General features: G+C 40.7%; 1 protein-coding gene across 2 annotated transcripts in view; it reads left to right on the forward strand.

Annotated features, from left to right (window-relative positions):
* The window catches only part of CEP78 (centrosomal protein 78), a 39,693-nt gene that overhangs the window by 13,198 nt on the left and 7,562 nt on the right, over positions 1–18,933 (forward strand). For both annotated transcript variants that reach the window (XM_064139944.1, XM_064139945.1), the window contains exons 9-14: positions 8,436–8,544; positions 9,101–9,118; positions 10,067–10,202; positions 11,111–11,156; positions 12,977–13,120; positions 18,110–18,187. In XM_064139944.1, coding sequence (XP_063996014.1) covers positions 8,436–8,544; positions 9,101–9,118; positions 10,067–10,202; positions 11,111–11,156; positions 12,977–13,120; positions 18,110–18,187 — 531 coding nt within the window. The remainder of the gene's footprint in view (positions 1–8,435; positions 8,545–9,100; positions 9,119–10,066; positions 10,203–11,110; positions 11,157–12,976; positions 13,121–18,109; positions 18,188–18,933) is intronic.

An 18,933-nucleotide genomic window follows, 5' to 3' on the forward strand; every position in this document is an offset into this window, starting at 1 on the left:
GATGAAAAGATTACCTGTGCCCCTGCTCCCTCAACTGCTTTCCCCAGTGTCTTAAAGTCCCTTTTGATAGCTTTTAGCCCTCTGTTATTAATCTCATCATTCCCTGCCTGTATAACTAATAAGGGATAGTAATCAGAGGGCTGCACTACAGTAGGCAGCCTCCTGGTAACATCCCTGACCCGGGCTCCAGGGAGGCAGCAGAGCTCCCTGTGGAAGGGGTCTGGCCGGCATATGGGGCCCTCTGTTCCCTGCAGAAGGGAATCACCAATAACAATTACCCTCCTCTTTTTCTTCTGGGTACTTGTTCTGATGCGAGGGGGCAACTGATTTGTCTCAGTTGCCCTCCCAGCCGGTGATGCTTCTGCCTGCTCCAGGATCACCTCATCCTCAACCTCTAGTGCCCTATATCTGTTATGTAAGGGCAGCTGGGGATGTGAAGATGGCTGGAAGGGTTTTCCCTTGCCCCTTCTGGCAGGCACCTGCATCCATTCTTCTTGGTTGCTCTGTTTGTCTCCCTCTGGCAAGGGGGACTGCAGAGCATGTTGCTCTTTTGTACCTTCCCTTTCAGCCTTCAGTTGTTCCACCTCTCCCTTGAGTTCAGCCACCAGGTTAAGCAGACAATCAATCTGCTCACACCTAATGCAGCCATTGCCTGTGTCGAGTGCCAGGCTCCAGCACTCCTCACATCCAGACGTCTGGACACCTGCACTCAGGTGGGCTCTGTTTGGGTGCCCACAGTTTTACAAGTATTATACAGCTTGGACCTAGTTCGAACCATGTCTGCTATCCTGAAGGTCCGCTGCGAGTTGTTAGGTATGGTGTTTTTTTTTTTTTTTTGTTGTTGTTGGTGTTTTTTTTTTTTTGTTTGTTTGTTTGTTTGTTTTTTTGTTTTGTTTTTTTCCCAGCGGCGCGCGCTGCGCTGCGCTCAGCAGAGACAGCAGTGAGCTCCTCGTTTAAATGTGCCGCTCGCCAGGCACCGCCCTCTGACTCACCTTCCTGCGAGCACTTAGCGCCTGCTTGCCGCTCCCTGCCTCCCTCTGGGCTCCTCAGATCGAGAGAGCCTCAAGAAAAGAGGAGAAAAAAGGCTGCGAGAAAGCGCGTTTCAGCTGAGCTAGCCTGGGTCCTGCTCTCTTGCCGAACCAGGCCACAATGTCAAAGGCCTTGCTGAAGTCCAGATAGACCACATCCACAGGCCTCCTCCCCACATCCACCAAGCAGATCACCTGATCATAGAAGGAGATCAGGTTGGAGAGGCAGGATCTGCCCTTCCTAAACCCCTGCTGGCTGGACCTGAGCCCTTTGCCATCCCTCAGGTGTGCTCTTATCACCCCCAAGATAACCTGCTCCATCAGTTTCCCTGGCACTGAGGTCAGGCTGACAGGTCTGTAGTTCCCAGGTTCCTCCATCCGACCCTTCTTGTGGATGGGGACCACGTTGGCCATTTTCCAGTCTCCTGGGACCTCTCTGGTGAGCCAGGACTGCTGGAAAATGATGGAGAGCGGCTTGGCCAGCTCAGCTGCCAGCTCTCTCAGCACCCTGGGATGGATCCCATCTGGTCCCATGGACTTGTGGGTGTCCAGGTGGCTCAGCAGGTCCTGAACTAATTCTTCAGGAATTTCCAGGGGAACACACCGCTCCCCGACCCCATCCCCCAGTTCAAGAGGCCACTTGCCTCCTCCTCCCTCCTTACTGTTGAAAACTGAGGTGAAGAAGGCATTCAGGACCTCAGCCTTTTCTACATCATCAGTTATAGTATTCCCCTCCTGGTCCAGTAAGGAGTGGAGGCTCTTCTTGCCCTTCCTTTTAGTGTTGATAAATTTATAAAAGTGCTTTTTATTATCTCTTTTATTGTCTCTTCCCCCAGGCAACCAGCAACAGAACAGGAGGACATAGTCTCAAGTTGTGCTGGGGGAGGTATAGGCTGGATGTTAGGAGGAAGTTCTTCCCAGAGAGAGTGATTTGTCATTGGAATGGGCTGCCCAGGGAGGTGGTGGAGTAGCCGTCCCTGGAGGTGTTCAAGAAAAGACTGGATGAGGCACTTAGTGCCATGGTCTAGTTGACTGGACAGGGCTGGAGGATAGGTTGGACTGGATGATCTTGGAGGTCTCTTCTAACCTGGTTGTTTTCCATGATTCTGGGTTTTTTTGTGTGTAGAATTCTGTGGGGATTGATATAGGTCCCTATTTCAATCAGTTTAAAGACTTTTTTTAGAGAAGTCAAAGCTGTTTGTGAAGGACTGCTTTTTTCTCCTTGGCAGATGCAATCAATATTCTCAAAATGTTGCAGGGATCACATGAAAATAGCATTCACCTGGAGATGTTCAAGATGATTGGAGAGTTCAACCATGGAAAGAGTCAGTTCTTAGGGGAATTTCCTGTGTACTAAGGGATCACTCAAGATATTTGTGTTATATTCGTCTTGATAATGCGGTGTCTTAAGTCTTTTTGGCAATGATAGTAATTCTTCATACCTCATTAAGATGAGTGAAAAGAACTAACAGCTTGCTGAGTGACTTTGCATCTTCCACAGAGAAAAACAGCCTTGGTTCTTTATTTTGTAAGCTTTGTAAGTAGGCTGTTGTAGATAACATTTGCAGTCTGGGAACAGTGCAGACACTCAAGAAGTTATAATCTAACAGTTTAGCAAGATAAACATAAATCTTTGATGTTGAGGCTGGTAAATTAATTTGCTACCCTAAACTAGGGTTTGCAGTTAGTTTTGAGCTGTATCCAGAAGCTTGGCTATTACAATGATAAAACCAGTTACCTTTCTTTGAGGTAGTTCTGTATTGAAATGATGTGCTCTGTATTGAAAGTGAGCAGCATGAGGGTTTGTTTTGTTGCATGTGTGTGTTGGTGGTGTGCTGTTCAGTGGGGCTGTTTTGTTGTGTTTTTTGTAAGGATTAAAATCTCAGGGACTAAACTAGTAAATTGGATATTGTAATGAAGAAAAACTGTTGGTTTATCAGCAGTCTTGCAGAAAGAAATGCAAAGACTGTCAACAGCCATTCCAACAGTAGTCAAAATTCCACAACATACAAGTGAAAACAAATTACAAATTGTATTTTTGAGAACCCCGGTGATATATTCTAAATCTTGGATGTTACTAACACTCTGATTCTTTCTGTTTTTAAAATGTTTTAACACAGTACAAAAATCTGAGTTATTTTTAAGATTTTACATGTTTTTTTAAAAATGACAGATCCATTATAGGCCAAGTTTACAAATTTAAAGAAACAATGATTGTTTCTTGTAATTTGTGCTATGAGGAGAGACTGAGGGATCTGGGGCTCTTCAGTGTGGAGAGGAGGAGACTGAGGCATGACTTCATTAATGTTTATGAATATGTGAAGGGTGAGTGCCTGGAGGATGGAGCCAGGCTCTTCTTGGTGATGCCCAATGATAGGAAAAAGAGACAGTGGGTGGAAGTTGAGGCATAGGAAGTTCCATGTAAATGTGACGAAAAAATTCCTCATTGTGAGGATGACAGAACACTGAGACAGGCTGCCTAAAGAGGTTGTAAAGTCTCCCTCTGTAGAAATATTCAAGACCCATCTGGATGCAATCCATCATGATATGATATAGGTGTTCTTGCTCTAGCAGAGGAATTGGACTAGATGATTTTTTGAGGTCCCTTCCAGCCCCTAACATTCTGTGAGTGTGTGATTCTGTGCTTGTCAAACAATATAGTTAGCATCTACACTGCTTTTTTTTGTTATCTGTGAACTTCCTCCAAGCCTGTGAAGTTTTAACATGATGACCTGATCTGTTTTTTATGGTGAAGATGACATGGGTATCTGTCTTATAAATTGCTTAATGTAGTAGGGATGTTTTTGGTTTATTTTACCTGTTATAGTTGCCTACAGATACGGATTTTGTTTTGATAGAAAACGAAGAATCAGGTGGACTAATTTTAGCCTGTGTGTAGAGACTTCCTGAACTTAAGGTGTAAGACATTTTTTTTTAAGTGAAACTAATGTTTTCTGTGTGAAACTTGGTCTTGCAGCAAGTGGCCTAACTCACACCATATCTCACCCAGAAGATAACTAGTGTGTTGCATGGATCATCATGCCCAGTACTGTCTCCAGTTTCATCTATGTCTAGTTTCAGAGTTTTATCCTTTCATTGGCTAGCTGTCATAATTCTCTTGAAAGAAACTCAGTAGTGTTGAGTTTGTTTATATCTGACAAGTAGCAGAGCTGCATTTGTGTACTATCTCATCAGGGCATCTGTTGTGTCAATGCCATGGTTTTGCTTATGCAGAAAATAAGGTGCTGCTGTGTTGCTTTATAAAGAGAAGTTTATTCAGCTGTTGAATGGCCTTAAAGTAATAGGTTGTCATAACTACAAAATGTTTTGGCTGCCACATATAACCTGCAGTGTATTGCCACCACTTGTTTACTGACACCAGTCACGGTAGCCTTTACATCCTGTGCAGCACAAAACCTGATTGTTTCTCTTTACTTTTCAAGAGCATGTAGATGCTTGCCATTTAGGTTGTGTTTCTGTGTCTGCATGAAGAGGACCTACTGCTAATTGATCCTGTCAAATTTAAGAGCATCTGAACCAGAAAAGTTGTTTATTCTAGCAGCTCTGTTTAGGTAATGTAGTGGATTGTAAATCATAGATATGATGAGGTGTAATAGGTGGAGCAAGTTTGTGTAGTTTTACAATAGTGTAAAGGAAAAATCTACTGAAGGAGTCTATAAAACAAATTACTCACAAGAACTTAGCTATTTTTCAACGCTCTTAGTAGGTTTGCTGTCATTACACTGAGATGTGGCACAACAGCAGCAGGCGACATTACAAGAGACAGGCCTCCAGGCTAGGCGAGCTTGAGATTTAACTTAGAGCAGTTATTTTATGTGTGTAGTAAAAATAAAAGTAAGATACTGTTCCTTGTAGAAATTTACAACTTAATTTTACTCTTCCAGTCTATTGATTATTTTAAAACAATTCAGTTGTCTCAGTAGCTAGACTTAGCTGTAGACACTCCAAAACTTATACAAGGATATTCAAGTTCAAAGTTAAAAACAACCCAACATTTTTTCTTGTCAGTGATAAACTTGGACTAAATTTGGTTTGTTAGAACACACTAATGGTGTTTTAATCTTCCCTGCGCATTAGAGGAAAGCAGCTGGCATGCTGTTTCTGGTACTCTAGTGTGGGGTTTAGGGCTGTCTGAGATAAGCTTTGTATTAGTATCAACTATATTTCTGTCGTGGCTTTAGGCTTAAATGGCAGCCAAGCCCCCCACTCCACACTCTATTCACACAGCTGCCTAACCCTAACTCTGACCACACCCCAACCACAGATTGCCTTCTCAATAGGATAGGAAGAAGAAATCAGGAGCAAAATGAGAAAATGCAGGATGTGAGATAAATAGAGTTTAACAGAGTGTAGAGCAAACAAACAACAGGGCTTAAGAATAATCATGAAGAAGTAATATGTAAAGCAAGTAATAAAAAAAGAGATGCATTCACCTATCTATCTGCACTTTCCAGTGCTATAGAATACCCCATTGGCTGTCTCAGCTGGCTATCCTGGGTGTGGCCTCTCTCTATCTTTTCTTAAGAAAGTTAACCTCATCCTGGGTGAACCAAGACAATTTAGTCAATGATTGCTTCAGCACTAGACTTTGTACTAACTATATTTTGATATGTGCTGAAAAATAACTGGAAATTTAACTTAATATCTGCATGGAGTAATAAAATTCTTACTGGGGAAGGAGAACCAATCAAAAAAAAAAATTGAAGTACAGCAATTGCCTTTGTTTATCACTATATTTTAGTTTTTTGTGTGGAGGCTTTTTTCACCCTGGTTATTTTTATCCTGACATCTGTTGGAAGGACAACACAGCAGAAGTGTGCTCTGTTGGACCTAGTTCTCAAAAGAAAAGGTGCTATGCTGGACCTAGTCCTCACTAACAAGGAGGGGCTGGTGAGTGAAGCTGAAGGGTAGCCTTGGCCGTAGTGAACAAGAAATGGTAGAGTTTAATATCCTTAAGGCACCAAGGAGGTTGCGTAGCAAACTCACTGCTCTGGACTTCAGAAGAGCAGATTTCAACTTCTTCAGGGACCTCGTTGGCAGGGTGTCATGGGAAAAAACTCTGGAAGGAAGAAGGGCCCGGGAAAGCTGGTCAGTATTCAAGGATCACCTCCTCCAGACCCAGGAGCAGTGCATTCGAAAAAAGAGAAAGACAGGTAGGAACGTCAGGAGGCCTGCATGGATGAATAGAGAGTTCCTGGATCCATGTAGATGGAGGAAGAAAACCAGCAGAGAGTGGAAGCAAGGACAGCTAATCTGGAATGAATACAAAGAAATTGTTTGTGCAACTAGAGCTCAGGTTAGAAAAGTTAAAAGGCATCTAGAATTAAATCCAGCTAGGGACATTAAGGGGAACAAGAAGAACTTCTTCAGGTGTATTAGTGAGAAAAGGAGGACTAGGGAGAATGTGGGACCCTTCCAGAAGGGAAATGAAGAGCTGGTGACAAAAAATATGGATAAGGCTGAGGTGCTCAATGACTGCTTTGCTTCAGTCTTCAATAGCAGGGTCTCCAGTCACAATGTCCACATCCTAGACAGCAGAAGTAAGGACTGGGAGAAGGAAGATCTGCCCACTATAATTGAAGATCATGTTTGCGAGCATCTAAGGAATCTGAACTTGCACAGGACCCTGGGGCCTGACAAGACTGACCCACGGGTCCTGAGGGAGCTGGCAGATGAAGTTGCTAAATCACTGTCCATCATATTTGAAAGGTCATGGCAGACTGGTGAAGTTCTTGCTGACTAGAAAAAGGCAAACGTAACACCCATCTTCAGGAAGGGAAAAAAGGATGACCCTGGGAACTACAGACCAGTCAGTATCACATCTGTGCCTGGAAAGATCATGGAGCAGATCGTCCTGAAGGCTCTGCTGAAGCAAATGGAAAACTAAGCAAAGGTGATTGGTGGCAACCAGCAATGGCTTCACCAAGGGCAAATCATGCCTGGCAAATTTACTGGCTTCTTATGATGAAGTCACAGCAACAGTGGACAAGGGCAGGGCAATTGACATCATTTGCCTGGACCTGAGTAAGGCATTTGAGTCTGTCCCACATGACATCCTGGTCACCAAACTGGAAAAACACAGACTTGATGGGTGGAGCACTGCTGGATAAGGAATTGTCTGGATGATTGCACACAGAGAGTGGTGATCAGCGGCACAATGTCCACCTGGAGACCAGTGACAAGTGGTGTCCCTCAGAGGTCAGTGCTGGGACCAGTGCTGTTTAACATCTTTGTCAGTCCTGGAGAGCAGCACTGAGGAAGAGGATGTGGAGACCTGAGACGATGGAAGAAGCTCAACATGAGCTGGCAGTGCGCACATGCAGCCCAGACAGCAACTGTGTGCTGGGCTGCATCAAGAGAAGCATGGCCAGCAGGGCAAGGGAGGTGATTCTCCCCCTTTACTCTGCTCTCCTCAGACCCCACCTGGAGTATCGTGTGCAGTTCTGGTGTCCCCAGACAAGAAGGATGTTGAACTGTTGGAATGAGTCCAGAGGAGGGCCATGAAGATGATCACAAGGCTGCAGCACCTCTGCTATGAGGACAGGCTACAAGAGCTGGGGCTCTTCAGCCTGGAGAAGAGAAGGCTTTGAGGAGACCTTATGGTAGCCTTCCAGTATCTGAAGGGGGCCTATGGGAAGGCTGGGGAGGTAGTGTTTACAAGGTCTTCTAATGACGGGCCAAGGGGTTTAAACTGGAAGAGAGGAGTTTCAGACTAGATATTAGGAAAGGGTTCTTTACCGGTAGCGTGGCGAGACACTGGAACAGGTTACCCAGGGAGGTTGTGGATGCTTCCTCCCTGGAGGTGCTCAAGGCCAGGTTGGATGAGGCCTTGAGCGACCTGTTCTAGTGAGAGGTGGTTAGAACTGGATGATCTTTGAGGTCCCTTCCAACAAACCATACTACGATTCTATGATTGTGGAAAGGTGATTTTTCATTACAGGCGGTGGAATCCATTGTGTTTTTGAAAATACCAACTTCTTTGTGATTTTGTATAGTAATAAAGGAGCTTTTATTACTCTGGAGAAGTTTGGCCTGACCCAGTCATTCCTAGCAAGCCCGCTTTCTGAGAACAAAATGCAAAATCCAGAGTTTCCTGTTTATAGGATCAGTGCTGTTTATTATGGTATAAAAGGAGAATTGTTTTGCACATGAAATATTGGAGCAGATAACTGTAGTGATGTTGTAAGAAAACTTTTTGATAACATAGCACTCAGACTCCCATTGAATCTGTTTTAATTGGGGGTTTGTGGGATATGTTTTCCTTTGCAGTTTTAATTTTTTTGTAACTAGCAGTGACAAAATCCTTCTAATCTTAAATAAGCACCTCTTTAAATATCACTTACTGAAACACTTTGTCTTTCTTTTAAAAAACCCCAAACATTCCAGTATCAGTGGCAGACATCTCCATCTTCCAAGGATGCTTTGAAAACTAGACCAAAGAAGAGAACTATTGTCCTAGGAAGTGGCCGAAAAGGAAAAGCTACCATTCGCATTGGTAATACTGTGTTTTAATCTGGCTATAATACATTTTGTCCACAAAAATTAAAAGCTAAGGATTTTATGAAGCATATGTCTAGCTGTGAATGTTTTGCAGAATACTGGCCTTCAGTGTTTTTTTCTGTATATTCTTTATTCAATAATGTGTCTTCTACCATCACTGGTTTCATTAGGAAATTTGATTTTATTTTTAGTACTCCTAGATATGTGTATGAGAAAATGGTAGGATATGATGACTTAAATATGTGGAAGCACTACAAATATTTATTGAGTACAACCTTTCACTGCTAGGAAGCTTGGTGGTAGTAAGTTCTGGTGTTTTAAATCTTTCTGTAGTAGACTTTCCTCTGCCAGAGCACATTTTATGGATGTACACAATGTTTTATGTTTTCTTTTTTTAACTTAATGTAAACCTACTATAAATAGGGTGCTTAACATAAGTACCTTGAATATTCATAATTAACTACTTATAGTTGTGATACACTAAATGTTTTTCTATAAATTACTAAAAATGTCACTGTTATACATTTGTCTGTCTTTCATCTTTGCTTTAGTTATCTGGAAACAGAGAGGTAAGCATAAATCAAATTGAAGTCTTTCTACAAATAAGCTGGTAATGAAAGGTTTGGAAGAAAAAATGTTTGACTTAAATATAGTTGGGGGATTATTTTGGTCTTGTGTAGGTTTCATTGTTTTTTTCTGTTTGTTTTGGATTTTTGTTTGTTTGTTTCAAAGAGAGGGAGTGAGTAATGAGGTGAAAACTCTTCTACTTACTTGTTGAAAACAAACTCAAATTTGGAATCGTTTTACTACAGTTATGCATTTTCTACCCTTGCAAAACTAGTTGGTTTATGAGTGGTTGCTAGTTTAACTCTGTGAAATACTGTGCAAACAGTTTCAGGGCTTGTTAGTTTCTGATTTATACAGAACCTGGAGCAGAGTGATCATGCATGGTCAATGTTTATTATATAGCTACTTTGAGTGATAGAATATGACTTAACAACAGGAGACTGGACCAGTGAACATGACTTCTCGTTATTATTCGTCTTAAGTGAAGATATTGCTGGTAGTATGTAGAAGCAACAAACATGAGTACCAGCTTTTTAGCATTAGGTATTTCACTAGTAACAAAACCAGTTTCTCACATTAAAGCCATTAGAGGGCAATTTGAAGCACATAGATAATATTGTTGTCTTCAGAGTTGAGTATCTAAAATTTGTAATGTGATTAAAGCTCTTCATCTACAAAACTTCACTTCCTTTTTGAATGACAATGTGTCTTATATCAGCCTAACATGGAAGTTAAATATATCACCGTATAATTGCAAGTATATAAGCTGACTTGTCCTCTTTTTGAAAAACAGAACACTTAGGCAAAGTTAGACTAAAAGATAGATTTCCAACAGTCCTTTTTATTTATTGCATCAGGAGATTTCACTTATGAGTATTAAGATGACAAATTATATGTAAATAACTAGTTATAGTTAATTCTCTTCTCTGTATTCTTGCTGTTCAATATAGGATTACCATGTAAAAAGTCTGTAAGTCCTGGGAAAAAGAATATGCCTGTGAAAGATAGTTACTCACCAAAGCCACTACCACCAGGCACAAAAGGCTTCATTCCTTGGCGTACTGCAGAACGTGCAAAAAGATGCAGGTGAGGTTTTCATAGTACACAGGGAAATATAAAAGCATGAAAACTACATGGTAAATGTAGTAGAGAGCAGTGTTAATTTGTTTTTAATATGTATTTGAAAGTTACTTCCAGAATTTTATATTACATCCATAATCTCTTTATATAATTTTTGAGGAAGTAAAATGTATTCTATTGCAGGAGTTTTTTAAAATACATAAAAAGATATGATTTCTTGGGCATAGGAATATTCAGGTGTAGCCACAAAAACCCCACACAACCGAACCCACTTTGCTTGCTTGTTCTGTTACAATAGTTAAAGATTCAATTTAGTCTTCTAAACTTGTAGTATAGCTGATTTTGGCATCCAGTTTGAGGTTTTTAGATATTTTTTCCACATTTTCTTTGTGCTCCATCTCCTCTAATGCCAACATAATTATTCAGATCACCTAATCCCTGTAAAGCAAGATTGAAAAATATATTGTTGTGTATTATGGCTTCCATACTGTTAACCATATTCTTTTTGAAACAGTTTTTGTTTAGAGTCTATATTTCTTACACCTTGGACTCCAAAAATGAAGCCTGTATAAGTACTTAAAAAAATTATTTGGAGCTACTGTAACTTGTTTTTCAAAATGTGGAACACTGAATTCTCCTGTTGGTTTTAGTCCACAATAATTAAGCAAGATGCCTATTGAAGATACTAATGTGGCATCCAGCAATATTGGTCCAATTCATTGTAGGAGCACTATCAGAACAAAATGAGGATATAAAGAATGCTGAAGGAGTATGGTGCTGTGTGCAATGTCTTTACTCTTAGTGCTTCCCCTATCCTAGAACCTGTATTTAGAAGTGGAAGGAGCAATGGTGACATTATAAACTTACTTTTCTCAAAAGTGGTTTTTTGTGTTTTTTTTTGTCCCTAAATCTAGAGGGGGGACATTGGATAGTGCTGAAGAATTACCAGTGAAGATTGAGGTAATCTCTCTCTTCTATATGACAGTTTATTTAGTAGATGAATGCCTGAAAAAAAAAAGATGAAAAGTGTGCTCAGTAGAATCTCTCCAAATTAAAAGTTTAAGTCAGCATTTGGTTGAAACTTCTTTGATACTTAGTTCACTCCTATTTCTGTGTCATTATCTTTTGGTTTCTTAGTCTTCTGAGCAAACAGAGTTGGAGTATGGGCATGATCCCACCAAATAAGGAAAATTAACAGTATTTTTCTCTGAAATACTGTGCACATCCCTCTCTCTCTCTACTCCCTTTTCCTATGGACCACTGCAGTAAACATACCAAGTTTAAGTCAGCATTTGGTTGAAACTTCTTTGATACTTAGTTCACTCCTATTTCTGTGTCATTATCTTTTGGTTTCTTAGTCTTCTGAGCAAACAGAGTTGGAGTATGGGCATGATCCCACCAAATAAGGAAAATTAACAGTATTTTTCTCTGAAATACTGTGCACATCCCTCTCTCTCTCTACTCCCTTTTCCTATGGACCACTGCAGTAAACATACCAAATGCAAGTCTCCTCTTTGCATCTAAATTCCATCTTCTCACTCATCACAGAAAAGCTGGAGAAGTGGTTTCATCTGTAGTGTGTGATGGTTTGGGTGTTCCCCACCCCCCACACTTTAGAAATCACCCAGACTAGACTCAGCCGGGCTCTGGGAATATAAATGAAGCTATTTATTTACAGCTAGCACAATATACAAGCAGATATTTACAGTATATATAGTTATAGACAGAAATGTACAAGGTAAAAGGTAATACAGAAAGACAACTCCCCTCCCAGTAACCTGAGTACCCAGGAGGGGCTCTCAACCACCCCTGCACCTTCCCCCTGCCCCTCTCAACCTTACCCCAGTCCTAAGGAAGAATAGAGGTTCAGCCAAGAGGTTAAGAAGCAAAGGTGAGTGGAGGGTGTGTTAGAGAGATGCAGCTCAGTCAGCAGCCCAGTCAGAGTGAGAGAAAATGGTGAGAGTGTTACTTAATGTTTTCATTTGTTCTACCCAAACTCCTAAGCAAGACTTCTGAGGGAAGTAGACATCACCATTGTTTCCTTTCACAGCCTATGATCTACTTCTTCTCACCAAAACATTCTAGCTTGCTTCAAACCAGCACACTAAGGAATTAATCTGGCTCACAGAAGGATGCGATTGTTGCTGAGGGCAGCACATTTATCCTCTGCTTTGGTGTAGGGTTCCCAGAGGCTACAGTCCCTTGGGAAAACCTGCTATGGCACAGGCTATCCATAGGGTGCAGCACTTTGAATCCATCCTTCTGGCACGAGGTCTTCCCTGGGCTGGAGCATGGGTATCAGTTCCACTATGAAGCACCTACTTCTCTGAACAGGGTGTTCCCTCTGCTGTTTCTTACTTTTTTGTTTTCTCCTTGTCTATCTCTCAGGCACTTTTTGTTATTTTCTGAATACACTTTCTCTGAGGCACTGCATTTCAGCTCCTGAGCCCAGCTGTGCTCTGCAGTGGTTTGGTTGGAGCTGGCTGGAACTGGTACGCAGCATGGAGTGGCTCTGGCTTCTCCTCACAGGGTCTGGCCTTGCGACTGAGTCTTTGCTGCTTACACCCAGCATACATATGCATGTGATTTTTAAAAAATAGTGGTTTGTGCAAATTTGTTTCAAAATTGCGTAGCTGGACAATGTATTTGCATTGTAAAGAACTCTGGGAAGTTCTCCAGGAAGCATTTAAATTAAGCTTTTTTACACTATGTAATCTTCGATTTTTATGGCACACGCTAATGCTGCGAGTGGGTGTGGTTTTCTTTTCTTGTGTAATTAGACAGGTATTCCAGTCAAAGTGACAGTAGAAAGTGCTTCTACCTCTGAAACTGAAGACACAGAGTATTCAGATGATGTTATCCATGATCCTAATTTGGCAAAATCATTAGAAAAAAATGATGTAACAGCATATAAAAAATTACAGGTAAGAAGCATGCTCTTGTGCTTTAATCTCCTTAACAGCAAGTTACCAGTTAAACTGTTTCTTACTCAGAAAATTGTGATTATGCTAGTAGCTAGTCATGGAGCAGGATTTCTGAATAACTTTTAGTTATCCGGCATAATGTCACACAGGCTTGTTTCAAAAGATGTGTGTCAAATAGTCACTGAATTTCCAGTCTCTGAGTATTTCTAATGAAGTTGTGTACATTTTAAGCATATTATCAAATCAATGTCATAATAAGGAAGAACTTTATACACGCAGTTTGAATTTCTCTCTTCAAGTTTTGAGTGATGGTACACAAATATTTAACCAGTACTATTACTGTAGTATTTCTTTCCAAGGCCTTCCTTTACAATTTCATGTTATTTCTAAGAGACAAAATAGTGATAATATTATTTTTAAAACCTCTAAAAGTGTGTTAGAGCTCCATTTTATAACTGATCTTGATAACAAACTTTTTTCCATTTGTTCTTCACTCCCTCTACTTCCTTGATACTTTTGAAAAAAATAGCAGTAGAGAGGTTGTTGGTGCAAATGCCTTGACAGAGAATGTTCTTATAAATGCAAGGGAAAACAAAAGGTGTTTTCAGTGACTCTCTAGTCTAGCAGTATTATAAAGCAATACCCTTAGGCAGCATAACTGGATTGTTTCTGAACTAGTGAAATACTAATTTTGTTTGGAGAATCTGCACTACCTCTACTGCTAATAATAACACTTATATTCAGTCTAGTTTTTGTGGTTGGTGGTTGTTATATACCATCATGCTGGCTGAATCAGCTGTTGGAGTGTATAAATATTAAAACTATACAGATATTTTTATGTAAGTGAAGGGAACTTGAAACTTGTTGCAGATCTATATGTAGCAGAATAGTTAGATGGCATAAATCTACTACTGAAAGCAAAAAGACTGTACAAATACTGCATAAATAACTATGTGCCTTTTCCTTTTCAGCTGATACATACTTCTTTAGGCCTACCGTTTTTCTCTCTAGAATTTGTCTTTAGGAAGGTTTTCAATGTTTTCACATGTTGCTGGGACTCAGTTATATAGTGGTTTTCTCCTCTGTAGGTGATTTTGTGTTGTTGATATGCGATATGTAGACATTGTGCTATGCAGTAGCTTCAAGAACATTGTGCCTGGAATTGTGGAATTACGTATCACTTACTGCACCAAAAATTTCATGTAGCAAGTACAGTGCTTTCAGGAAGCCCCTGATGTGCTAATTCTTGGCATTTGGAGAGGGGGGAATATTACTTTAAGGACATGCTGCTGGAGTAGACAGTGTTTTGTGCTTTGGGAGAGGGTCGTTACATCAACCCTGTGTTGTCAGTGTCACCTGTATTGTATAAAGAGCAATAGTAGGTAAGGCATAGTTTGTTATTACTTTGGGCTTCCTGGGATGTGAAACTCTAAATTCTAGGAAACTTCTGCAAAACAGGCTCTAAATTTCCTGTCCTTGTAAAATCTCACATTTTCCTATTTTTTTGAATTTAAAATCCAAAATACTTTTTTAGGCCATGATTGCATATATTGATAGCACTGTTTAAGCTGCCGCAGCCCTTTGTGACTGCACCCCCGCAGGGGTTCCGTCACTGCTATGTTTACTTTCCTCCATTCTATTCGGTACGAATGGGAACCAGATTGTTTCCTGCCTCCATGCTTCAGGGTCAGTGGGGTACGGGCCATGTCCAACCATTTTTCCTCCTCTCAAAGGCTCCGAGCAGGATGTTTCACTGCTCTGCGAGCAGTCCGTCTGCCCGGTGCCGTGGCCCTCCCTCCCCCCCCCAGCTTCGGTCGCAGACTGTTTAACCCTTAGCTCCCTGCTATTGCCTCTGGAGAAGGTAAAAACCTCACTTACAGCCTGTTTGTTCCTGCATCTCTCTCGTCTCCACACTACAACCAGACCTACAACAGCAGCCAAAAACATCAAGTTCACACATATTAGGCATGCTACTGGGTAGCTCATCTCTTCCAAATAACTCCTAGTCTCTGACACCAATGTCACATACGGCACACCCTCAACGACATTCCTAAACCCTAAAATATTCCTAACAACGTCTTCAACCTTCGTTAGCACAGCTTTTACCGAGTCCCAGACCATCTTAGCAAAGAATGAACACACCTGGTAGTGCACCATAGCTGTAAAACACTGCTGAACTGACAGAGTCAGAATTGAGGCAATAATAGGCCAGAATATATCAAACAACTTCATTTTTCCTTGATGTTCTTATTCTGATTGTCAATCAACAGGGGGAAAGGAAAAAAAGCAACAAGCCAAGATCGCGCCCCACGTTTGGAAAAGTGCCAAAATCAATGTCCCCGGTTCGGGCTGATCCCTCCCCCGGGGAGAAATAAATTCACCACAACACAGACCCCTTTTTTGAAAGTCAGGGAAAGATGAAATTGTATTTCTAATAGTATAAGTATAACAATGCAAAGAGATAGAATAACTAGAGAAGGAAGAAAAAAACCCCAATACAATAACCTTGAGGGAGATGGGGGAGGGGTCAAGCGGCAGCGAAGCAGCAGAAGCAGCAGAAGCAGCAGTAGCCAAAACAGCAGCCGGGGAAGATAGGTGAAGCTGCAGCAGCAGAAGCCAGCGGGAGAAGGAGAGAACAAGCTGTGCTTCTAGACATTAAGTTCTTGATGCTCCAATGAAATTATATTAATTTATCTATTGTTGACATTATGTGGCCTATCCCTGGAATGTTCATCTTTCCTCTATGTCTGAGCTAGAGGATCAGCTCAAACGGCCACACTGTGTCTTTAAAGAGATTAAAGAAACATCTAGACGTGGTCCTGGGCAGATTGTTTAGGTGGCTCTGTTTGAGTAAGAGGTTGGACCAGGTGACCTCTAGAGGTCTCTTCCCACCTCAATCATACTGTGATTGTGTGGTTTCCAGGTTTAGTTTTCAGTCAGTTAATGACTCGTATTGACATCTGTAATTGGGTGTGTTCTGGAGCTAGAGGGCAGTAAGTGGTGGAAGTTGATTGCTGATAATGTGAGAGGGAAAGCGAAGGACCCTTTTTATCTATGTTAGTTGATCTTATGTCATTAAAACTTCCATACATTGGGGCTGATTGATGTGGGAGATGACTGCAGGAGCTAAAAAAAGTAATCCAGTGTATTTGGGTATAGCAGGACTTGACACAGCCTTTCAGTCAGGTAGGACAACCAGTTGTAGAACAATGATGGGATTGTTGTGGGAATAAGCAGTAAGAGATGTTGACTCCTTAAACTACCACTATGCCAAGAAAGCTTTCCAGACGTCCTTTGATGTGACAGAATGAGCAGACTTTCAGTTTAGTAATGAGAACTTCCCTGCATCCTTCTGCTCAGAGAGGGGCTTTAAGCATACTACTTACTGAAGTAACATTAGTTGTGTTTTCCTTTTTCAAGTCCCTTGGCCAAAAAAGGCACTTATTTTTCACTTAAATTCTGCCCTTGTAACATGAGGAATCTGAAATGTCAGAATGCCCTCTGATGAAGAATGTAGTTGAGGAAAAAAACTCAGATTTTGAAATTTGAACTAATGCTATAGATGGTGAACTTCAGCTTAAGTGTAGTAGTAGGGTAACCCCTCTACACATGAATACTATGTCACTTACAGAATCACAGAATCTTAGGGATTGCAAGGGACCTTGAAGGATTGTCCAGTACTGCCGTGACAGAGCAGGGTCACCTGGAGCAGATCACACAGGAATGAATCCAGGGGGGAGGCTGAATATCTCCAGAGAAGGAGACTCCACATCTCCCCAGGGCAGCCTGTTCCAGGGTTCTGTCACCCTCACAGTGAAATTTTTTTTTCCTCCAGCCATTGCCCCTTGTTCTGTCATTCTGTAGCAGCAGAGATTGCACTGTAAGGATTTTTGAAAAATAAGGGAAGTAGTGTAACCAAGTAGAGAACAATGGCTGATAACTTCTGCATTTTGTCTTTTTAGTTTCCTGATTTCAGTTTCATATCTCTGTCTAGTGTTAAGTAGCCATGTTGCTTAGGGTACTTCTGAGGGCAACAGATAACTTTACTATTCATCTTGAAGGCTGTCAGTGCTGTGTTTCTTGACCATGCTGCTTTAAGTCATGCACCTTGTATGTATATCTATCTCTGTGGTTGATTTTTTTTTTCTGCACAAAGGTTGTGTAAGCTAGTGATGTTCTTAAAAGCATTTTAAAGAATAAAATCTATGTATACTTGTAATTTAATGGTAACAGAAATGTTTGCACAGGTGCAAAGCATCTTGCTTCTAAATGTAGGCTTTTCATACTGCTTATGAGGAGGTGCAGCTGCAGTGTGTTTGTAAAGTCATCCCATAAACATCGAATACTATGGATATCTGCAGTGTGGTAAACCAAGTTTGTAAATAAAACCTCGAAATTTTTATTTATATATGTATAAAAACAATCTTGATAACTATTTTCTAAGACTCTGGCCTTTGGAAATACAAACTGACAGTTCGAGATTACCTTTAGAATTGTCTAAAATCTGTCCATGTCAAAAATACTACAGAAACAAAGTTTCTGAAGTACATTTTCTTGCCAAAACCACTAATCCCTAGAAACTTTAAAATACATGTACATACATTAACATGCTCAAATACTATAAATGGAACTGTAGGAATTCTTCAAGTCTGTGGTACTCATGACTGATATTTAAAGCTATCTTACAGAATTCTAGTTTACATGTCAAGTTGAAGACATAGAATATTATGACCATAGACTATCATTGCCACTACTTTCCATGCTGTGCTTCTGTGTCTGTAAGGGGATTTCTAGGTCCTGCTGTTTTCACACATTCTGTGTTAATTTTCTGCATCCTGGAGTGATGTACTGGCCTGTAATTTTTTTTTTTTTTTGTGGAAGATAAGTTACTGCTTGTAATGCCATTTGGTAGTTGTAAGTTGGACACATTCAATTTTTTGCATGTTACTGCATGTTGATCTGACATTTAGTTTATCTGTGTTATGACAGTTGGAACTGGAAGGCTGCATGGAAAAATTAAAAGAAGAGCAAAGGGCCAGAGTAATGGCTGAGGAACGGATAATGAAGGTAATGACAGGTTAAACTCAGATATATAAAACCAGATACTTAACTGTTAATCTTATTGTTACTTCTAAAGGAGGCACCAATCTAACTATCCACTTGCTTCATTAGGAGTAATTATCAATAATCTCTAATATGGTAGCTTACAGAGTTTGAGCTCAAAGTCACAGGGATCATTTACTAGCCTAAGGGTGGTGATGAAATCTGTGTTTAGTAATGTACATTTGTTCTCCTGATCCTATTCCAGAGCCTTGAACTCTGGATCAGGCTGCTCTTTCAATGTGTTTCATTCATATAGTGTATTGCTAATGATTTGGGGCATCCTGATGTTTGTTTTTCTTGAGAAAGTGATTAAATCTGTTTGCAGTATGCAGCAGAAGGAGAGTTCTTTAAGGTCTTCCACCTTTTGTCATGATATGCACTGAAAAGCTGTTTACTGCAAGTGTTGTTTAATGTGGCTTAATCTGTTCCTTTGATTCCTTTTAGTTATAATAAAAACATTGGGTGATTTTCTGTGTAGTTTCTGATCATGGCTGTCAGTTGTTGTGAAGCACAGTTTCATGTTATGGCAGAACTAAACTAACAACTTGTCACAGTTAAATTGTGAGGTCTGTTTTCACTTGTCCGCTGTTGCTGAGCTGGAAAGATCCTTTTTTCATACAGAAGCAGAGTTTCTTGTAATTGACTTGAGTATAAGATAGTATAATCAAATGAATTGATTCTTAGATGTGATCTGGAGTGGAATGGAACTG

Source organism: Pogoniulus pusillus, chromosome Z, assembly GCF_015220805.1.
Source record: "Pogoniulus pusillus isolate bPogPus1 chromosome Z, bPogPus1.pri, whole genome shotgun sequence".
NCBI lineage: Eukaryota > Metazoa > Chordata > Aves > Piciformes > Lybiidae > Pogoniulus > Pogoniulus pusillus.